This window comes from Staurois parvus, unplaced genomic scaffold (genome assembly GCF_062004578.1).
Source record: "Staurois parvus isolate SC_StPar_1 unplaced genomic scaffold, SC_StPar_1.0 ptg001509l, whole genome shotgun sequence".
Taxonomy (NCBI): Eukaryota; Metazoa; Chordata; class Amphibia; order Anura; family Ranidae; genus Staurois; species Staurois parvus.
This window is the reverse complement of record NW_028319305.1, coordinates 171,482-191,287: the sequence shown is the minus strand read 5'-3', so window position 1 is coordinate 191,287 and position 19,806 is coordinate 171,482. Positions and strand designations below refer to the sequence as shown.

Here is a 19,806-nt window from a genome sequence, read left to right as displayed (position 1 = left end):
GAGGCTGGTTATGGGTTGGAGGCCTCATTGTATGCAGTCACTGACGGGGAAAAACACTGCAAGAAGAACTAACTGGGGTGCCGATGACTTGTTTCTATGTTCAGTGAAGAGTGGTGAGGGACAATAATGGCCGACACCAGGGCTGTGGGGTTCCAGCAGTCCTCCTGTACGGGGCCGAATCCAGCAAGGGGGCCCAGGCAGCTGGGTGAATTGGATGTGGGCAGGGAGATTGATCGACATGGTGGGGGGCAGTTACTGGAACCGATCCCCTGTACGGCTCTCACTGCAGCAGCTGAAAGCCGGTTTCTTCCCCTCCGCTTCCCTGCTGCAGAGAGAGCCATACAGGGAAGCAGTTACAGTAATCCCCCCCCCCGATGCAGCCATCACCCACCCAATACATACATTTCCCTCTGCTGCCCCCACCCCTGAAATGTTTCCGGCTTCCCTCCTCTCCTTCCCACCAGCAGCTGCAAGCACATAATAGGATCCTTCAGGATGGAGAGTGGGGGAAGGGTCTGGTAAATATGTCACATTCCCTCAATGAACACAATGAGCAATTGGTACCAATCAATCACTGTGTTCATTCATAATTGCAGCATCGTAAACTGTTTTTTTTTTTTGTGGGAATGGGGGGGGGGGGGGGGGGTTGTCAGGTTGGCTTTATGGGGCCCCATGGTTTGGAGGGCCCTGTAAAGTTGGCTGTATGAGGCCGCATGGTTTTGAGGGCCCTGGCAGGTTGGCTGTATGGGGCCGCATGGTTTGGAGGGCCCTGTCAGGTTGGCTGTATAAGGCCGCATGGTTTGGAGGGCCCTGTCAAGTTGGCTGTATGAGGCCGCATGGCTTTGGAGGGCCCTGTCAGGTTGGCTGAATAAGGCTGCATGGTTTGGAGGGCCCTATCAAGTTGGCTGTATGGGGCCGCATGGTTTGGAGGGCCCTGTCAGGTTGGCTGAATAAGGCTGCATGGTTTGGAGGGCCCTATCAAGTTGGCTGTATGGGGCCGCATGGTTTTGAGGGCCCTATCAGGTTGGCTGTATGGGGCCGCATGGTTTGGAGGGCCCTGTCAAGTTGGCTGTATGGGGCTGCATGGTTTGGAGGGCCCTATCAAGTTGGCTGTATGGGGCCGCATGGTTTGGAGGGCCCTGTCAGGTTGGCTGTATAAGGCTGCATGGTTTGGAGGGCCCTATCAAGTTGGCTGTATGGGGCCGCATGGTTTTGAGGGCCCTATCAGGTTGGCTGTATGGGGCCGCATGGTTTGGAGGGCCCTGTCAGGTTGGCTGTATGGGGCCGCATGGTTTGGAGGGCCCTATCAAGTTGGCTGTATGGGGCCGCATGGTTTGGAGGGCCCTGTCAGGTTGGCTGTATGGGGCCCCGTGGTTTCTAACAGCAGCCCTGGCTGGCAGATCTTCCATGTCCAGGAGAGGCCAGTCTTGAGCAGAGCTATGGATTCATGAGTGGTTCTGCCCGCTATGGATGGTTCTCTTTGCCGTATTGTGATGTTTTATAATAGAGCGGTATATAAGCAGCTCATTATCTTTATTCCTCAATTAATATGTGAGACTTCATTCGGGACCTGCGGCCCTTTTACTAATAATCAATAATACAGACATCACAAGTCACAGCATTCCTTCAGAGATATTTTTGTTCTTTGTATCCATTGTTCTCTATCATTCTGCAATTTCATTTCTATACAGAGATTTATCTTATACATCTTCTGTTTGATCTCATCAAAAACAAACAAGTATTTATATAAAGAATCACATTTCATGAGTCGCGGTGCCCATACAATTCGTGTTGCCTATCATTGCCTCATTGTGCTTGGTGGGGTTTGGCTTGGTGCTGCCCTTCGGGGGCCATTTCACATTGATGAGTTCTAGCCGGTGCTGCACCTCACATGTCATTCAAGCAAAATCAATTTACAATGTACCATCTGGAATTGTGGAATGGCCCCAACATGGAGAATGTTACTGAAATTAGGGAGATGACACCAGCCGGTGCTCTACACTAGAATATCGGGGAAGTGAGGAGTCTCACATAGTGTGAGGTTTGGGGTTTCTTCCTTCCATACACTCCTCCTAGAGCTCATTTCCTGAATTAAACTAGATGTGTCCAGAGGAGATCAGAAAAGACAAAAAATTGTAGTGAAAATGATCACTGATTGTAAATTTCCCCCTCTAGCCCTATTGCCCCAGGCCCCAACCCACAAGAGCCATTATGGTAAATACAGCCCAGGCCATGGTGGAAAGGTACGTATCTGTTTCTAAAAGTGTCTGAAGTAAGACCTGTCCTTGCTGCCATAGCAACCAATCTCTGCTTTGTCTTCAGCCAATGGGAGGATGCAAGGAGGAATCTGATTGGTTTCTATTGGCAGCAAAAGCAGTTCAAGGAACAGACACTTCCAGATCTCAGGACTGGTGGCAGATGTGTCTATGGAGTCATTCACTTGTTGAGTCATCTGAAGGCTCTCTGTAGGTTCCTTATGGGGAGATGCCAATCGTGAGTATTGTATCTGAATAAAATGTATTAGAAGCCTCTACTATGAAGGACGTGACCTCAACTAAGACAATCATTCGGGTCACTTATATAGAAGATAACCACAGAGGACAGGTTCTGTTCTCATTTCCCCTTTTTCAGATAGTCAATCATTCCCTTCATTGACAGGGAAGGTGGGTGACTGCTGACCCCAAAGTATGGAGCAGAAGACAGAAGTGTTGGTCATGAAGAGCCATAGACAATGTCCTTCATCCACCCTGGAAATATTGTGAAGATTGTAGAACGTCATGATTAGAAGACAATCAGTTCCTTATATGCAGCTTTCCAACGCGCCCAGCTTGTCCGATACGCATGGACAGGATTGGTCGTCATGGTGGTATTATTTTAGGAGAAGTTCCATGTTTTGGCTTAAAGAGCTCATTTAACTCTGAGCTGGAAAGTCCATAATAGAAGTTCTTCAGTCTGTTCCATTGCTGGGTAGGTGTTCCTTGCTGAAGTCACACGCAGAAATGGTCCATTCTCTAATAGCAGTTCCAGGTTACAATAGACCATCCTGCCGCTCAGGTGTGACTCTGTCATTGGTAAAGTCACTGCTATAAAGTAGTCTCACTGCCCCGGTCTCTGGGGTTCTTGTCTATGTCAGAGTCCTCATAGTCTGAGTCCATCTCAATCTTCACTTGGGGGACGGCATTCAGGGGGTTTCTGGGATAACTGATAGCAGGAGAGGAGGGACAGGAGATCTTCAAATGGAGAGTAATGCTGGAATATGGAAGACAGAGAGAAACTCAATTATAATGGATAATCACAACTCTACGGTCATATTTGATGGGATCACAGGGTGGTTGGTGCGAAGGTTGGGGCTATAGGAAAGATAAATGTGAGGGTTACAAAGAGGGCTAGTGTACGGGATTGGGGTTAGAAGGAGAATTAGTGTGGGGGTTGGAGTTGGAGGGATAGTTCATGTGAAGATTTGCAATTACAGGAAGAATAAATGTGAGTTTTAGAGTTCCGAGGAGGGTGAGGATTGTGTTTTGGGATGGTGAATGGAAGGGTTGGGATTATAGGGTGGGCTAGTGGTCGGGTTGGCATTACAAGGAGGGTTAATGTGAGGGCATTGTATCTCCCGATATCTGCTTGGAACTTACAGCAAAGTTTAGAGTAAGGGGAGATAACCGTCCTGATTGTTTTCGGGGCTGTGGTAGAACTGGCACATTAATACATATATGGTGGGATTGCCCAAAATTAAAACGTTTTTGGACGGAAGTTTACAAATGATTATATTCAGTTTTAGGTATGACTTTCCCTATAAAACCTAATGGGGTTTGGCTGAATTTGAACCCTTCTTCTTGTACCTCTAATCAGTTTAAATGACTTTCCTTTATTTTTATGGCAGCCAAACAAACATGAAGCTATAAAGCTTGGAAATCAGATCAAAAACAACACGGCACGGGACTTCACTAACGAGAAATTAGCTGCCATTCATGCAAATCCAATTGACCCAATATGGTCCATAGACCTTCTTATGTTACACAACTTTGTATTAATGGCAGGATATACTCTGACAGGCTCCACCCTTCCACTCTTCCTTCCCTACTCCCCTCCCTACTCCCCTCCCTCCCCCTGTTTTGTTCTTCCTTTTTATTTTCCATTCTCATATACACCATATTGCCCCAAGTATTGGTCCTTGGCCTTTCCACACACATGACCTTTAATGGCCCCCCAGTCTTAGACCGTAGGGTTCAATATTAAGTTGGCCCCGCCCTTCCCACACACATGACCTTTAATGGCCCCCCAGTCTTAGACCATAGGGTTCAATATTAAGTTGGCCCCGCCCTTCCCACACACATGACCTTTAATGGCCCCCCAGTCTTAGTCCGTACGGTTCAATATTGAGTTGGCCCCGCCCTTCCCACACACATGACCTTTAATGGCCCCCCAGTCTTAGTCTAGTCCGTAGGGTCCAATATTGAGTTGGCCCCACCCTTTCCACACACATGACCTGTAATGGCCCCACAGTCTTAGTCCGTAGGGTTCAATATTGAGTTGGCCCCGCCCTTCCCACACACATGACCTTTAATGGCCCCCCAGTCTTAGTCCGTAGGGTTCAATATTGAGTTGGCCCCGCCCTTTCCACACACATGACCTGTAATGGCCCCCCAGTCTTAGTCCGTAGGGTTCAATATTGAGTTGGCCCCGCCCTTTCCACACACTTGACCTTTAATGGCCTTCCAGTCTTAGTCCGTAGGGTTCAATATTGAGTTGGCCCCGCCCTTTCCACACACATGACCTTTAATGGCCCCCCAGTCTCAGTCCGTAGGGTTCCATATTGAGTTGGCCCCGCCCTTTCCACACACATGACCTTTAATGGCCTTCCAGTCTTAGTCCGTAGGGTTCAATATTGAGTTGGCCCCGCCCTTTCCACACACATGACCTTTAATGGCCCCCCAGTCTCAGTCCGTAGGGTTCAATATTGAGTTGGCCCCGCCCTTTGCAGCTATAACAGCTTCAACTCTTCTGGGAAGGCCGTCCACAAGGTTTAGGAGGGTGTCTATGGGAAGGTTGGACCATTCTTCCAGAAGCACATTTGTCAGGTCAGGCACTGATGTCGGGGGAGGGGCACTGATGTCGGGGGAGGAGGCACTGATGTCGGGGGAGGAGGCCTGATGTCGGGGGAGGAGGCCTGGCTCGCAGTCTCCGCTCTAATTCATCCCAAAGGTGTTCTATGGGGTTGAGGTCAGGACTCTGTGCAGGACAGTCAAGTTCCTCCACCCTAAACTGGCTCCTCCATGTCTTTATGGACCTTGCTTTGTGCACTGGTGGGCAGTCATGTAAGAACAGGAAGGGGCCATTCCAAAACTCCTCCCACAAAGGTGGGAGCATGAAATTGTCCAAAATGTCGCCTTAAGAGTTCCCTTCACTGGAACTAGGGGGCCAAGCCCAACCCCTGAGGAACAACCCCACACCATAATCCCCCTTCCACCAAACTTTACACTTGGCACAATGCAGTCAGGCAAGTACCATTCTCCTGGCCACCGCCAAACCCAGACACATCCATCGGATTGCCAGACAGAGAAGCGTGATTGGTCACTCCAGAGAACACGTCTCCACGGCTCTAGAGTCCAGTGGCGGCGTGCTTTACACCACGACATTCGATGCTTTGCATTGCACTTGGTGCATGCGCTGACCCCGCTCTGTCATGTGACGTGGCCTACCACTTGGTGGCTGAGTGGCTGTTGCTCCCAGTTGCTTCCACTTTGTTATAATCCCACTAACAGTTGAGCGTGGAATATTTAGTGGCCAGGAAATGTCACGGATGGACTTATTGCCCAGGTGGCCACCTATCACGGGACCACGCTTGGAGTCACTGAGCTCCTGAGAGCGACCCATTCTTTCACCAATGTTTGTAGAAGCCGTCTGCATGCCTAGGGGCGTGATTGTATACACCTGTGTCCATGGAGGGGATTGAGAAACCTGAATCACATGATATGGAGGGGATTGGGACACCTGAATCACGTAATTTGGAGGGGATTGGGACACCTAAATCACGTGATATGGAGGGGATTGGGACACCTAAATCACGTGATATGGAGGGGATTGGGACACCTGAATCACGTGATGTGGAGGGGATTGGAACACCTGAATCACGTGATGTGGAGGGGATTGGAACACCTGAATCACGTGATATGGAGGGGATTGGAACACCTGAATCACATGATTGGGAGGGGATTGGAATACCTGAATCACATGATATGGAGGGGATTGGAACACCTAAATCACGTGATATGGAGGGGATTGGGACACCTGAATCACGTGATATGGAGGGGATTGGGACACCTGAATCACGTGATATGGAGGGGATTGGAACACCTGAATCACGTGATATGGAGGGGATTGGAACACCTGAATCACATGATTGGGAGGGGATTGGAATACCTGAATCACATGATATGGAGGGGATTGGGACACCTGAATCACATGATATGGAGGGGATTGGGACACCTGAATCACGTGATATGGAGGGGATTGGAATACCTGAAGCACATGATTTAGAGGGATTGGAACACCTGAATCACATGATTGGGAGGGCGGGGCCAATACTTGGGGCAATATAGTGTATATAACAATTTATGAAATGTGTTTCCTCGGATTTGAATTGTTTGATTGTATCTATATGCCTTTTAAACATCTTATTGTGGTTTCTCATCTCTCCCTTCGATGTTATTACCCCAAGTGATGCTTCTGTTAAATTCTCTAAAACTCAATAAAACCTCATTGAATATAGTGTACGGGGAGGGTAAGGGGGAGGGTAAGGGGAGGGTACAGGGGAGGGTAAGGGGGAGGGTAAGGGGGAGGGTACGGGGAGGGTAAGGGGGAGGGTAAGGGGGAGGGTAAGGGGGAGGGTACGGGGAGGGTAAGGGGGAGGGTAAGGGGGAGGGTACGGGGGAGGGTAAGGGGAGATCTCGGGGTACAGTGTAGTTTGGAAATTTGCTCTGATAATGACCAGCGCCAATCTCACAGGCGGTTCCGTGCCAGAAGGGCGTGGCTACAAACGGGGGTCCATGGTCCAATTGTATTTCAATACTACTACTACAGGGCCACTAGAGGGGGTCATATTTCCAATGGGGTCACCCTTCCATCCCGTCTGAGGGAACCTCTCCAGCAGGGTAGTCATGTTACAGAATCATACGTTACTATGGGGCCACATAAGTGAACAAAGTACTAGGGGCTCCCGTTCCTGGGACTTTACCCTCCCCCATCCATATGGACACCTATCAGTGGATCACAATGGATCACTTTCCACATACCTGCGGTCCATGTCTGATCCATTGGCAGAAGAGTCTGAATGCACAGCTCCAGGGTGGCCGGCTCGCTCCTGCAATTGGAAAAAGGTCATTTTCCACCAATCGTACGATTCGGATTCTATGAACACATTTTGCAGTTGTACTGAGAGGGGTAAGTATGCTGCCATTGAAGACCATAAGAGGAGACCCAGACAGACAAGGAAGGGGTCTACAGACGCACCAACTTCTTGACCCCCTTGCGTGCACATTATGGGGGGGTCGAGGTCATCGGGGGTGGGGAAATTTGTTAAAAAACGACTTGTCCCGGGGGCTAAATCGGGGTCCCAATCTACTTGTCCTGATCTACAGAAATCTTCTTGTCCCAGGATGGAGGATCTGAAGGGTGTTATCAGCAGAGGAGCCCCTAGGAGTGTCTGGAGCTCTTTACCATTGCGTGGTTTATCTTCTTCCCACCCCCCCCACCTGTCTCCAGCCCCGCCCCCAAGGACTAGCAGGGAGGGGAGGGACCTTGCAGTGTACTGCAAACTGATTGAGTGCTCGTCAGGAAAGGGGCGTGTCTTGCTCAGAAGCACATCTGAGCAAGTAAATGAGGTGCCGGCTGGTGCCGGTTCACACATTGGGGTCCAATACCCAAGTGTTACTAAGAGCACCTCTGGGGTGACCACCCCCCCAGGGGGCACAGACACCGTGGACTTTCTGCCTCCCTGGCTCCTGGACAGACAAGGTAGACCCATTCAAACCAGGAGGAACTGGACCGGTTTTCCCGGGGGAATTACTCCCGGGCTCCAATACCCCAGTTCTTGCTTCAGCCGGTACTAGCCTTCAGAGCCCCCATCATTCCAGCGGGGGTAGTATACAGCCAGCCATTCTCACCTAAAAGGCCAGAATGCCGGCGGAGCGCCCCCTACTGGACATTGATAAGAACAGATACTACAGGTGACACTAATCTATGAGACTCATTCCATGCAAAGCAAGATAGTTCCAGCCGTGATTTGTCATCATTGTGATGATTATGGCTTACAGCTCATGAAAACCCCAAATCCACAATCTCAGAAAATGAGAATATTGTGAAAAGGTGGAATAATCTCGGCTCAAAGGGTCCCACTCTAATCAGCTCATTCAGCCATAACACCTGCAAAGGGTTCCTGAGCCTTTAAATGGTCTCTCAGTCTGGTTCAGTAGGAATCCCAATCATGGGAAAGACTGCTGACCTGACACCATCACTGACACCCTCCATAAGGAGGGAAAGCCTCAAAAGGGAATTGCAGAAGAAGTTGGATGTTCCCAAAGTGCTGTATCAAAGCACATTAATAGAAAGTTATGTGGAAGGGAAAAGTGTGGAAGAAAAAGGTGCACAAGCAACAGGGATGACCGCAGCCTGGAGAGGATTGTCAGGAAAAGGTGCACAAGCAGCAGGGATGACCGCAGCCTGGAGAGGATTGTCAGGAAAAGGTGCACAAGCAGCAGGGATGACCGCAGCCTGGAGAGGATTGTCAGGAAAAGGTGCACAAGCAGCAGGGATGACCGCAGCCTGGAGAGGATTGTCAGGAAAAGGTGCACAAGCAGCAGGGATGACCGCAGCCTGGAGAGGATTGTCAGGAAAAGGTGCACAAGCAGCAGGGATGACCGCAGCCTGGAGAGGATTGTCAGGAAAAGGTGCACAAGCAGCAGGGATGACCGCAGCCTGGAGAGGATTGTCAGGAAAAGGTGCACAAGCAGCAGGGATGACCGCAGCCTGGAGAGGATTGTCAGGAAAAGGTGCACAAGCAGCAGGGATGACCGCAGCCTGGAGAGGATTGTCAGGAAAAGGCCATTCAAAAGTGTTGGGGACTTTCACATGGAGTGGACTGAGGCTGGAGTCAGTGCATCAAGAGCCACCACACACAGGCGGATCCTGGACATGGGCTTCAAATGTCGTATTCCTCTTGTCAAGCCGCTCCTGAACAACAAAGAACGTCAGAAGCGTCTTACCTGGGCTAAAGAAAAACAGACCTGGTCTGTGCTCAGTGGTCCAAAGTCCTCTTTTCTGATGAAAGCAACTTTTGCATCTCATTTGGAAACCAAGGACACCGAGTATGGGGGAAGAATGGAGAGGCACAAGGACCCCGAGTATGGAGGAAGAATGGAGAGGCACAAGGACCCAGAGTATGGAGGAAGAATGGAGAGGCCCGAGGACCCCGAGTATGGGGGAAGAATGGAGAGGCCCGAGGACCCCGAGTATGGAGGAAGAATGGAGAGGCACAAGGACCCAGAGTATGGAGGAAGAATGGAGAGGCCCGAGGACCCCGAGTATGGGGGAAGAATGGAGAGGCCCGAGGACCCCGAGTATGGAGGAAGAATGGAGAGGCCCGAGGACCCCGAGTATGGAGGAAGAATGGAGAGGCACAAGGACCCCGAGTATGGAGGAAGAATGAAGAGGAACAAGGACCCCGAGTATGGAGGAAGAATGGAGAGGCCCGAGGACCCCGAGTATGGAGGAAGAATGGAGAGGCCCGAGGACCCCGAGTATGGGGGAAGAATGGAGAGGCCCAAGGACCCCGAGTATGGAGGAAGAATGGAGAGGCCCAAGGACCCCGAGTATGGAGGAAGAATGGAGAGGCCCAAGGACCCCGAGTATGGAGGAAGAATGGAGAGGCACAAGGACCCCGAGTATGGAGGAAGAATGGAGAGGCACAAGGACCCCGAGTATGGAGGAAGAATGGAGAGGCACAAGGACCCCGAGTATGGAGAAAGAATGGAGAGGCCCAAGGACCCCGAGTATGGAGGAAGAATGGAGAGGCACAAGAACCCCGAGTATGGAGGAAGAATGGAGAGGCCCAAGGACCCCGAGTATGGAGGAAGAATGGAGAGGCCCAAGGACCCCGAGTATGGAGGAAGAATGGAGAGGCACAAGGACCCCGAGTATGGAGGAAGAATGGAGAGGCACAAGGACCCCGAGTATGGAGGAAGATTGGAGAGGCCCGAGGACCCCGAGTATGGAGGAAGAATGGAGAGGCCCAAGGACCCCGAGTATGGAGGAAGAATGGAGAGGCCCGAGGACCCCGAGAATGGAGGAAGAATGGAGAGGCACAAGGAGCCCGAGTATGGAGGAAGAATGGAGAGGCCCGAGGACCCCAAGTATGGAGGAAGAATGGAGAGGCCCAAGGACCCCGAGTATGGAGGAAGAATGGAGAGGCCCAAGGACCCCGAGTATGGAGGAAGAATGGAGAGGCCCAAGGACCCCGAGTATTGAGGAAGAATGGAGAGGCCCAAGGACCCCGAGTATGGAGGAAGAATGGAGAGGCCCAAGGACCCCGAGTATGGAGGAAGAATGGAGAGGCCCAAGGACCCCGAGTATGGAGGAAGAATGGAGAGGCCCAAGGACCCCGAGTATGGAGGAAGAATGGAGAGGCCCAAGGACCCCGAGTATGGAGGAAGAATGGAGAGGCCCAAGGACCCCGAGTATGGGGGAAGAATGGAGAGGCACACACTGCAAGATGCTTGAAGTCCAGTGTGAAGTTTCCACAGTCTGTGTTGATTTGGGGAGCCATGTCATCTGCTGGTGTTGGTCCTCTGAGCTTCATTAAGTCCAGGGTCACCGCAGCCGTCTACCAGGAGATTTTGGAGCACTTCATGCTTCCTTCCGCAGACCAGCTTTATGGGGATGATGACTTCATTTTCCAGCAGGACTTGGCTCCGCCCACACTGCCAAAAGCACCAAAACCTGGTTCAATGACCGTGGGATTACTGTGCTTGATTGGCCAGCAAACTCACCTGACCTGAACCCCGTAGAGAATCTATGGGGCATTGCCAAGAGAAAGATGAGAGACATGAGACCGGACAATGCAGAAGAGCTGAAGGCCGCTATTGAAGCATCCTGGTCTTCCATAACACCTCAGCAGTGCCACAGGCTGATAGCTTCCATGCCACGCCGCATTGAGGCAGTAATTGCTGCAAAAGGGGCCCCAACCAAGTACTGAGTACATATGCAGCTTCTACTTTTCAGAGGTGCGATATTGTTCTATGTACAATCCGTGTTTTATCGATTGCATGGAATATTCTCATTTTCTGAGATTGTGGATTTGGGGTTTTCATGAGCTGTAAGCCATAATCATCACAATGATAACAAATCACGGCTGGAACTATCTTGCTTTGCATGGAATGAGTCTCATATATTAGTCAAATCAAAAATCTCTGTGTATCCCCAAAAAAAAGTAAATCTTTCACCCTTAAAAGTACAAATATCATAAACCTTTTCTGCACAATGGGTTCACCTCACACACATTGTTTATAATATTGTATCATTTGAGCTATTTATATTTATCATTTTTGTTTTATTTTACAAATATATTATTATCCCTTTTTTTTTTGTCACGAGTGTTTTTGCGTGACATCACAGATTATTATATTATTGGAAAGATAATGCGCTATATTCAGTTTACATTTTTTTGAGGTATCTTGGATTGAAGTGGCGAATTGGATACTTTTCACATTTGGAAGATTGAATAGTGTGGACATTTTGTGGACTTTGCATTCTGGACATTTCTTCGGATTTATTTTGGAAATTTGGGGTAGAATTTGAGTTTTGGGGAAGGATTGCAGAAAAGGTTTATGATATCTCATATATTAGTTTCACCTTCTAAGTTGCTGCACTGAAATAAATGAATTTTCACCAGATTCTCATTTTTCAGTTTCACTTGTACATCTGATCTTAGTCAAAAGTCGGAGAAGTTCACTCTAACCCGTGAATCTGCTCTACAGTAACAGCCGGAAGGTTCTTCTGGCCAAAGGTCCAAGGTGGTGTCAGCCGGAGTTGGGCTTCCAAAGTGGGCTCAGGGACCTGAAAACGACTCAGCGGCCCTTGGGGGGGGGTTGCTATATTAGGCTCTGCAACAATTTCACTGACACAGCACTCAGTCTATTCGCCTTTAGGACCCCCCGTGCCCCCATATGTGTGTGCTGAACGTACAGAATCAATGGGGGGATTTACTAAAGGTCAGACACTCTGCAAGGGAGCACACACTCACTTTCCCCAGATTTTGGCCTGATTTTTGTCTTTTTTGTATTTTCCTTAATTGGGTAATCTTTGTAAAGTGAACTTTTACCTCATTTACTGAGTTGTGGAGCTCCGACTATTTGCCTTTAGTAAATCCCCCCCCTCCCCCCCATTGCTCTCATTACATCTCGACCTTTCTTGTTTTGCTGAAGATGAATTCTACAGAGAAAGCAGATGAAACCGGAATGGAACTGCCTGGAACTGGAACACCCCTCCGGCATCACATCACCATTGTCACCATAATACCTCGTCACTCTCCAGATCTTCCTTCCCTTTCTTCTTCTTGTTCTTGTCTTCTTGTTTCTTCTTGTCCTTTTCAGGTAAGATGTCATCCAACCAGGCAAGGTCGTGCTGGCTGAACACCCAATCCAGCATCTTCCTCACCATCATCAAGCCAAGGATCTGTGGGAACAAGTCAAGGTGGTGAGGAGAGAACGCGTCAAGGTAGTGAGGAGAGTACGCGTCAAGGTGGTGAGGAGAGAACGCGTCAAGGTGGTGAGGAGAGGACACGACAAGGTGGTGAGGAGAGAATGCGTCAAGGTGGTGAGGAGGGAACAAGTCAAGGTGGTGAGGAGGGAACACGTCAAGGTGGTGAGGAGAGAACACGTCAAGGTGGTGAGGAGAGAACACGTCAAGGTGGTGAGGAGGGAACAAGTCAAGGTGGTGAGGAGAGAACACGTCAAGGTGGTGAGGAGAGAAAACGTCAAGGTGGTGAGGAGGGAACAAGTCAAGGTGGTGAGGAGAGAACAAGTCAAGGTGGTGAGGAGAGAACGCGTCAAGGTGGTGAGGAGGGAACATGTCAAGGTGGTGAGAGGACGCGTCAAGGTGGTGAGGAGAGGACGCGTCAAGGTGGTGAGGAGAGAACGCGTCAAGGTGGTGAGGAGAGAACGCATCAAGGTGGTGAGGAGGGAACAAGTCAAGGTGGTGAGGAGGGAACAAGTCAAGGTGGTGAGGAGAGAACACGTCAAGGTGGTGAGGAGGGAACACGTCAAGGTGGTGAGGAGGGAAAAAGTCAAGGTGGTAAAGAGAGAACACGTCAAGGAGGTGAGGAGGGAACACGTCAAGGTGGTGAGGAGGGAACACGTCAAGGTGGTGAACACATCCACAGCAACGTCTTCTCTATTAGTTTCCACCAAAGATGATCTCTAGACTAAAGGTGGCCATACATCATACAACCTCCTAAAACCAGCCGACTAGATCTATTCATTCTGCCTCAGGCCCACCAAAGACGATCTCCGGACTGAAAGCCTTCTCTGTCCACTTGAAGATTTACCCCTCCCTTCATTTTCTGCTGCACTACTTTACCTGACAATTGTGCGGACATGCAACTCTGTACCCAAACAAAATTTATATCATTTTTTTCACACAAATAGAGCTTTTGGTGGTATTTATCCCCACTGGGGTTTTTTATTTTTTATTATATAAACGAAAAAAACAGACAATTTTGAAAAAAAAAACCCAACATTTTCTTTAATTTCTATTATACAACATATCCAATAAAATCAAATTTCTTCATAACCTTCAACCAAAATGTTTTCTGCTCCGTGTCTTCGGTAAAAAAAAGAATCCCAATACGTGTCCGTTGATTGGCTGGTGTGAAAGTCATAGCGCCTACACACTATGGGATGGATACTGGAATTTTTATGTATTTATTTTCTTTTCTATTAGTAATGGAGACGATCAGCGACTTAAAACGGGACTGCGGCGGTCAATCCGACACGAAGGCATCAATTCACTAAAGGTCACCGCATGCGATAACACGGTCACGTGACTCATTTACATAACTTATTGCATGTGGTAACAAAATGTCCAATTCACAAAAAACAAAAAAACAAAACAATTCTGCGGTATTTAACACAAAATAAAAAATGTGTCGCAAATACCGCAAAAAGAAAAAGCATGCAGTGCGCTGTTAAAGCGACGTTCCAGTGAAAATAGTAAAAAATAAAAGTCATCAAAAACTACAAAAAAAACTGCAGCTGCTGACTTTTCAAAAATGGACACTCGCCTGTCCCGCAGTCCCACGGTGTCCCCCCGCCCCCTCTCCCCTGCAGCCCATTTCACCGGCTGCCCTGTGTTCCCGATGCCGGCATCTTTAGTGTGGGCCCCCAGCTGCGGCCTACGGGCTTCACTGCTCACTGCACATGTGCGAGAAGCGCTGCGCCTTGTGAATTGTCCCGTAGTCTGTCATGTGACCCAGAAGACTATGGGGAAGGGGGGGACCTGTCAAATTCGGGTACCCGCTCCCCCCCTACTCCCCAAAGGTGCCAATCCTCAGCAGGAAGCGGGGGACCAATCCTTCAAGTGGAATTTTCCCTTTTGGGTGGAGCTCCACTTTAAGTCCAATTCACAAACAGAAAGTAAAACAAAATGTGATATTTATCCCTAGGGGTCTGGTATGGATATTAAGGGGAACCCCACGCCAAAAGAAAAATGGTGCGGGGTCCCCCCCCCCAGATCTATACCAGACCCTAAATCCCTTAGCATTGTGAGGGACCCGCACGCCATTTTTTTTGTTTATTTTGGGGTGGGGTTTTTCCCTAAATCCATACCAGACCCAGATGTCCCAGTAGGGATGGGGGGGAGGGGGGCGCACGCTGTTTTGTTCATCATTTGTAATTGCCAGCAGGTTTGTGTACATTCAGCTGTCAGTGGGTCCCCCGCTGAGAACTGATGAATCATCCGTTGTTAAGGACGCGGCGGCCGGCTTCCTTAACAACCAGCGACCGTGCGATAAATTACCGCGTGAAAATATACAATAATTACCGCAATAACGATACTTTACCGTATGAGTTATTTACCGCCAAATTCTTTGTGAATTGCGCATCTGCAAACAGTGTACCACATGCGTTATTTTACCGCATTTTTTCAGTCTTTATTTAACTCTTAGTGAACTGACCCCAAAGTGATGCTGGGGGGGGAGGGGAACTAACTGCCACTGATATCACCTGTGCCATTCTGACAGTGATCAGTGTTCAGTGCTTGTAATCTGCACCGTCCCTGAACTAATGACACCACATGGAAGAAAAATATACCTGAAATGCTGCAATTTTGGCCGTATTCAATATATTTCAATAAATAAATATATATATACTGCATGTTGAAATGCGTTTTTATTACCAAATATATGAAAAATATGTTTAAAAATACATTTCACATATACTGTATGTCTTTACAAGTACAAATCTACATTTTTGGAATGGATTTACAAATATATGTTAAAATGACTTTTTATATGTAAAAAACAATTTGAAGAATATATTTAAAAAATATATATTTTTAAAAATGTTTTTCATATATTTTGTAATATATAAGAAACGCATTTCAACATACAGTATATATATATAGATTTATTGCAATATATTTTGAAATATATTGAATACGGCCAAAATTGTAGCATTTCAGGTATATTTTTCTTCCAGGTGGGTGGGCAGGAAGGGGTTAACATCAGGGGTTACATATGTGCCTAGTATGTGTGTTGCGTGTCGGTTTTATTGGGGATCTGATTGGCTTTTGTGCTGTTTATACTGACAGTCGTCTTCTATGAGTCTGAAAGCTGATCGCTGGGCATCGGTGGCCAATCAGCAGCCGGCAACTGGTGATTGGCATGTGCTGTGATGAATCACAGCACAGGCGGTTGGGCGGGCAGCCACACCTATGCGCCCCCTACCCAGAAATGCAGAATGGCGTCTATATACGTGATTGTGCGCAGAGCGGACGCCCTGTAGCAGTAAAGCTGGATATTACCTAATGGAGGAGCTCCTCAGATCTGATCACATGACAGTTAGCAGACCTCCTGAACCAGCCAACTGGCTTCAGGCCCACCAGGACTTGGAGGACGCTCTGCTCCCATGATTCCCTTCCTGTTCTACAGGAGGACATATTGGTGGTGGCTGGACAGACCAATGTCCAACCCGGCACCACCAATGGTGATGATTGAGGAACATACGGCAGGAACAGAAGGTCCCAGAGGAGTCATGGGAACTCCCTCAGCCATAACACACACAGAGGAAGGCTTCCCACATGCAGCTCCTGATTCTTTCAATCCCTCCACATGTATGTGGTTTTGTTGGTTGGTATGTATGGACATCAGTCAGCCTACAGACAGGACATCCTCAGGTTGCTATATGGAGCAGGGCAGATCATTGGCCGGGACATCCTCAGGTTGCTATATGGAGCAGGGCAGAACATTGGCCAGGGCATCCTCAGGTTGCTATGTGGAGCAGGGCAGATCATTGGCCAGGACATCTCCTCAGGTTGCTATATGGAGCAGGGCAGAACATTGGCCGGGACATCCTCAGGTTGCTATATGGAGCAGGGCAGAACATTGGCCGGGACATCCTCAGGTTGCTATGTGGAGCAGGGCAGAACATTGGCCGGGACATCCTCAGGTTGCTATATGGAGCAGGGCAGAACATTGGCCGGGACATCCTCAGGTTGCTATATGGAGCAGGGCAGAACATTGGCCGGGACGTCCTCAGGTTGCTATATGGAGCAGGGAAGAACATTGGCCGGGACGTCCTCAGGTTGCTATATGGAGCAGGGCAGAACATTGGCTGGGACGTCCTCAGGTTGCTATGTGGAGCAGGGCAGAACATTGGCCGGGACGTCCTCAGGTTGCTATATGGAGCAGGGCAGAACATTGGCCGGGACGTCCTCAGGTTGCTATATGGAGCAGGGCAGAACATTGGCCGGGACGTCCTCAGGTTGCTATATGGAGCAGGGCAGATCATTGGCCGGGACATCCTCAGGTTGCTATATGGAGCAGGGCAGATCATTGGCCGGGACATCCTCAGGTTGCTATATGGAGCAGGGCAGAACATTGGCCAGGGCATCCTCAGGTTGCTATGTGGAGCAGGGCAGAACATTGGCCGGGACATCCTCAGGTTGCTATATGGAGCAGGGCAGAACATTGGCCGGGACATCCTCAGGTTGCTATGTGGAGCAGGGCAGAACATTGGCCGGGACATCCTCAGGTTGCTATATGGAGCAGGGCAGAACATTGGCCGGGACATCCTCAGGTTGCTATATGGAGCAGGGCAGAACATTGGCCGGGACGTCCTCAGGTTGCTATATGGAGCAGGGAAGAACATTGGCCGGGACGTCCTCAGGTTGCTATATGGAGCAGGGCAGAACATTGGCCGGGACGTCCTCAGGTTGCTATGTGGAGCAGGGCAGAACATTGGCCGGGATGTCCTCAGGTTGCTATATGGAGCAGGGCAGAACATTGGCCGGGACGTCCTCAGGTTGCTATATGGAGCAGGGCAGAACATTGGCCGGGACGTCCTCAGGTTGCTATATGGAGCAGGGCAGAACATTGGCCGGGACATCCTCAGGTTGCTATGTGGAGCAGGGCAGAACATTGGCCGGGACGTCCTCAGGTTGCTATATGGAGCAGGGCAGAACATTGGCCGGGACGTCCTCAGGTTGCTATATGGAGCAGGGCAGAACATTGGCCGGGACGTCCTCAGGTTGCTATATGGAGCAGGGCAGAACATTGGCCGGGACGTCCTCAGGTTGCTATATGGAGCAGGGCAGAACATTGGCCGGGACATCCTCAGGTTGCTATATGGAGCAGGGCAGAACATTGGCCGGGACATCCTCAGGTTGCTATATGGAGCAGGGCAGAACATTGGCCGGGACATCCTCAGGTTGCTATATGGAGCAGGGCAGAACATTGGCCGGGACGTCCTCAGGTTGCTATATGGAGCAGGGCAGAACATTGGCCGGGACGTCCTCAGGTTGCTATATGGAGCAGGGCAGAACATTGGCCGGGACGTCCTCAGGTTGCTATATGGAGCAGGGCAGAACATTGGCCGGGACGTCCTCAGGTTGCTATATGGAGCAGGGCAGAACATTGGCCGGGACGTCCTCAGGTTGCTATATGGAGCAGGGCAGAACATTGGCCGGGACGTCCTCAGGTTGCTATATGGAGCAGGGCAGAACATTGGCCGGGACGTCCTCAGGTTGCTATATGGAGCAGGGCAGAACATTGGCCGGGACATCCTCAGGTTGCTATATGGAGCAGGGCAGAACATTGGCCAGGACATGCTCAGGTTGCTATATGGAGCAGGGCAGAACATTGGCCGGGACATCCTCAGGTTGCTATATGGAGCAGGGCAGAACATTGGCCGGGACATCCTCAGGTTGCTATATGGAGCAGGGCAGAACATTGGCCGGGACATCCTCAGGTTGCTATATGGAGCAGGGCAGAACATTGGCCGGGACATCCTCAGGTTGCTATATGGAGCAGGGCAGAACATTGGCCGGGTCCTTCTTATAAGTCCATATTATTACATTGTCTCTGTCACATACACAGTCATGCGTCTGAAATGCAGCAAATATATATGTATGTGCCCATTATAAGACAAAATAACAAAACACGCCTTTGCTGCAATATTCAGCTTCAGCCCAGAGAATTCCCCCGCAGTACTTTACTTCTGCTGCTAGATGTCCTCAATCTGATGGACAGCATCCATTGGCCCACTTCCTCTGAGCCCAGCTCATCCTGGACCCACCCTCTGCCTGTGATTGGACAGTGAAAGGAGAAGCAGCAGAAAGATGAGCTCATCCCTTTGTCACTCCGCTCTCTCCTCCTATCAGCATACTGGTTCCTTGTGCTGCTTCTTCCTCTGCTGGTCCATGGACTGTGAGAAGCTGTTCCAGGTCACAATCAGGAACTTTCACAGCTTACATTTCAAATACAATGTTCCAGAGCTCCATTAACCGCCTCCCACCCGCCGTATAAGGTAATGACAGGCGCAAGGCGGTTCTCTCGTTCATATGACGTCCTCCCTCTGTAACCGCGTGTGCAAGGCTCCGGGAGCGCGCAGTGCGGTGATTGGTGGCGCGCTGTGTCCTCGGACACAGCGGATCATGGATCAAAGAAAAGTGCCGAAGATGTCGGTTCGGTCATGTGATCAGCTGTGTCCAATCACAACTGATCACATGTAAATAGGGAAATGCCGGTTATCGCCAGTCCTCTCCTCACAAGCCGTCACGCTGACAGAGGAGAGGAGCAGAGAGCCAGTAATCGGCATTCCTCAGAGGGGACATCTACACTGATCATCAGTGTAGCCCCAGCAGTGCCACCTGTCAGTGCTCATCTGAGCTGCCTTTCAGTGTCACCTATCAATGCCAGTTAGTGCTGCCTATCAGTGCGTATCAGTGCCGCCTATCAGTACCAGTCAGTGCTGCCTATCAGTACCAGTCAGTGCTGCCTATCAGTGCGCATCAGTGCCGCCTATCAGTACCAGTCAGTGCCACCTATCAGTGCCAATCAGTGCCGCTAATCAGTGCCAGTCAGTGCCACCTATCAGTGCCAGTCAGTGCTACCTATCAATGCCAGTCAGTGTCACCTATCAGTACCAGTCAGTGCCACCTACCAGTGCCTCCTCATCAGTGCCCATCAGTGCCACCTACCAGTGCCTCCTCATTAGTGCCCATCACTGCAGCCTCATTAGCGCACATCAGTGAAGG

At 49.8% G+C, this 19,806-nt stretch overlaps 1 protein-coding gene across 4 annotated transcripts in view; it reads right to left on the bottom strand.

The window, feature by feature from the left end:
- Positions 1 to 1,516: 1,516 nt before the first annotated feature.
- SLC4A5 (solute carrier family 4 member 5) overlaps positions 1,517 to 19,806 on the bottom strand; it is a 169,952-nt gene continuing 151,662 nt past the window's right edge. For all 4 annotated transcript variants that reach the window (XM_089662644.1, XM_089662648.1, XM_089662647.1 and 1 more), the window contains 3 exons: positions 12,574 to 12,729; positions 7,296 to 7,363; positions 1,517 to 3,249 (listed from right to left, as the gene is read on the bottom strand). In XM_089662644.1, coding sequence (XP_089518770.1) covers positions 3,084 to 3,249; positions 7,296 to 7,363; positions 12,574 to 12,729 — 390 coding nt within the window. In that variant the 3' untranslated portion in view covers positions 1,517 to 3,083. The remainder of the gene's footprint in view (positions 3,250 to 7,295; positions 7,364 to 12,573; positions 12,730 to 19,806) is intronic.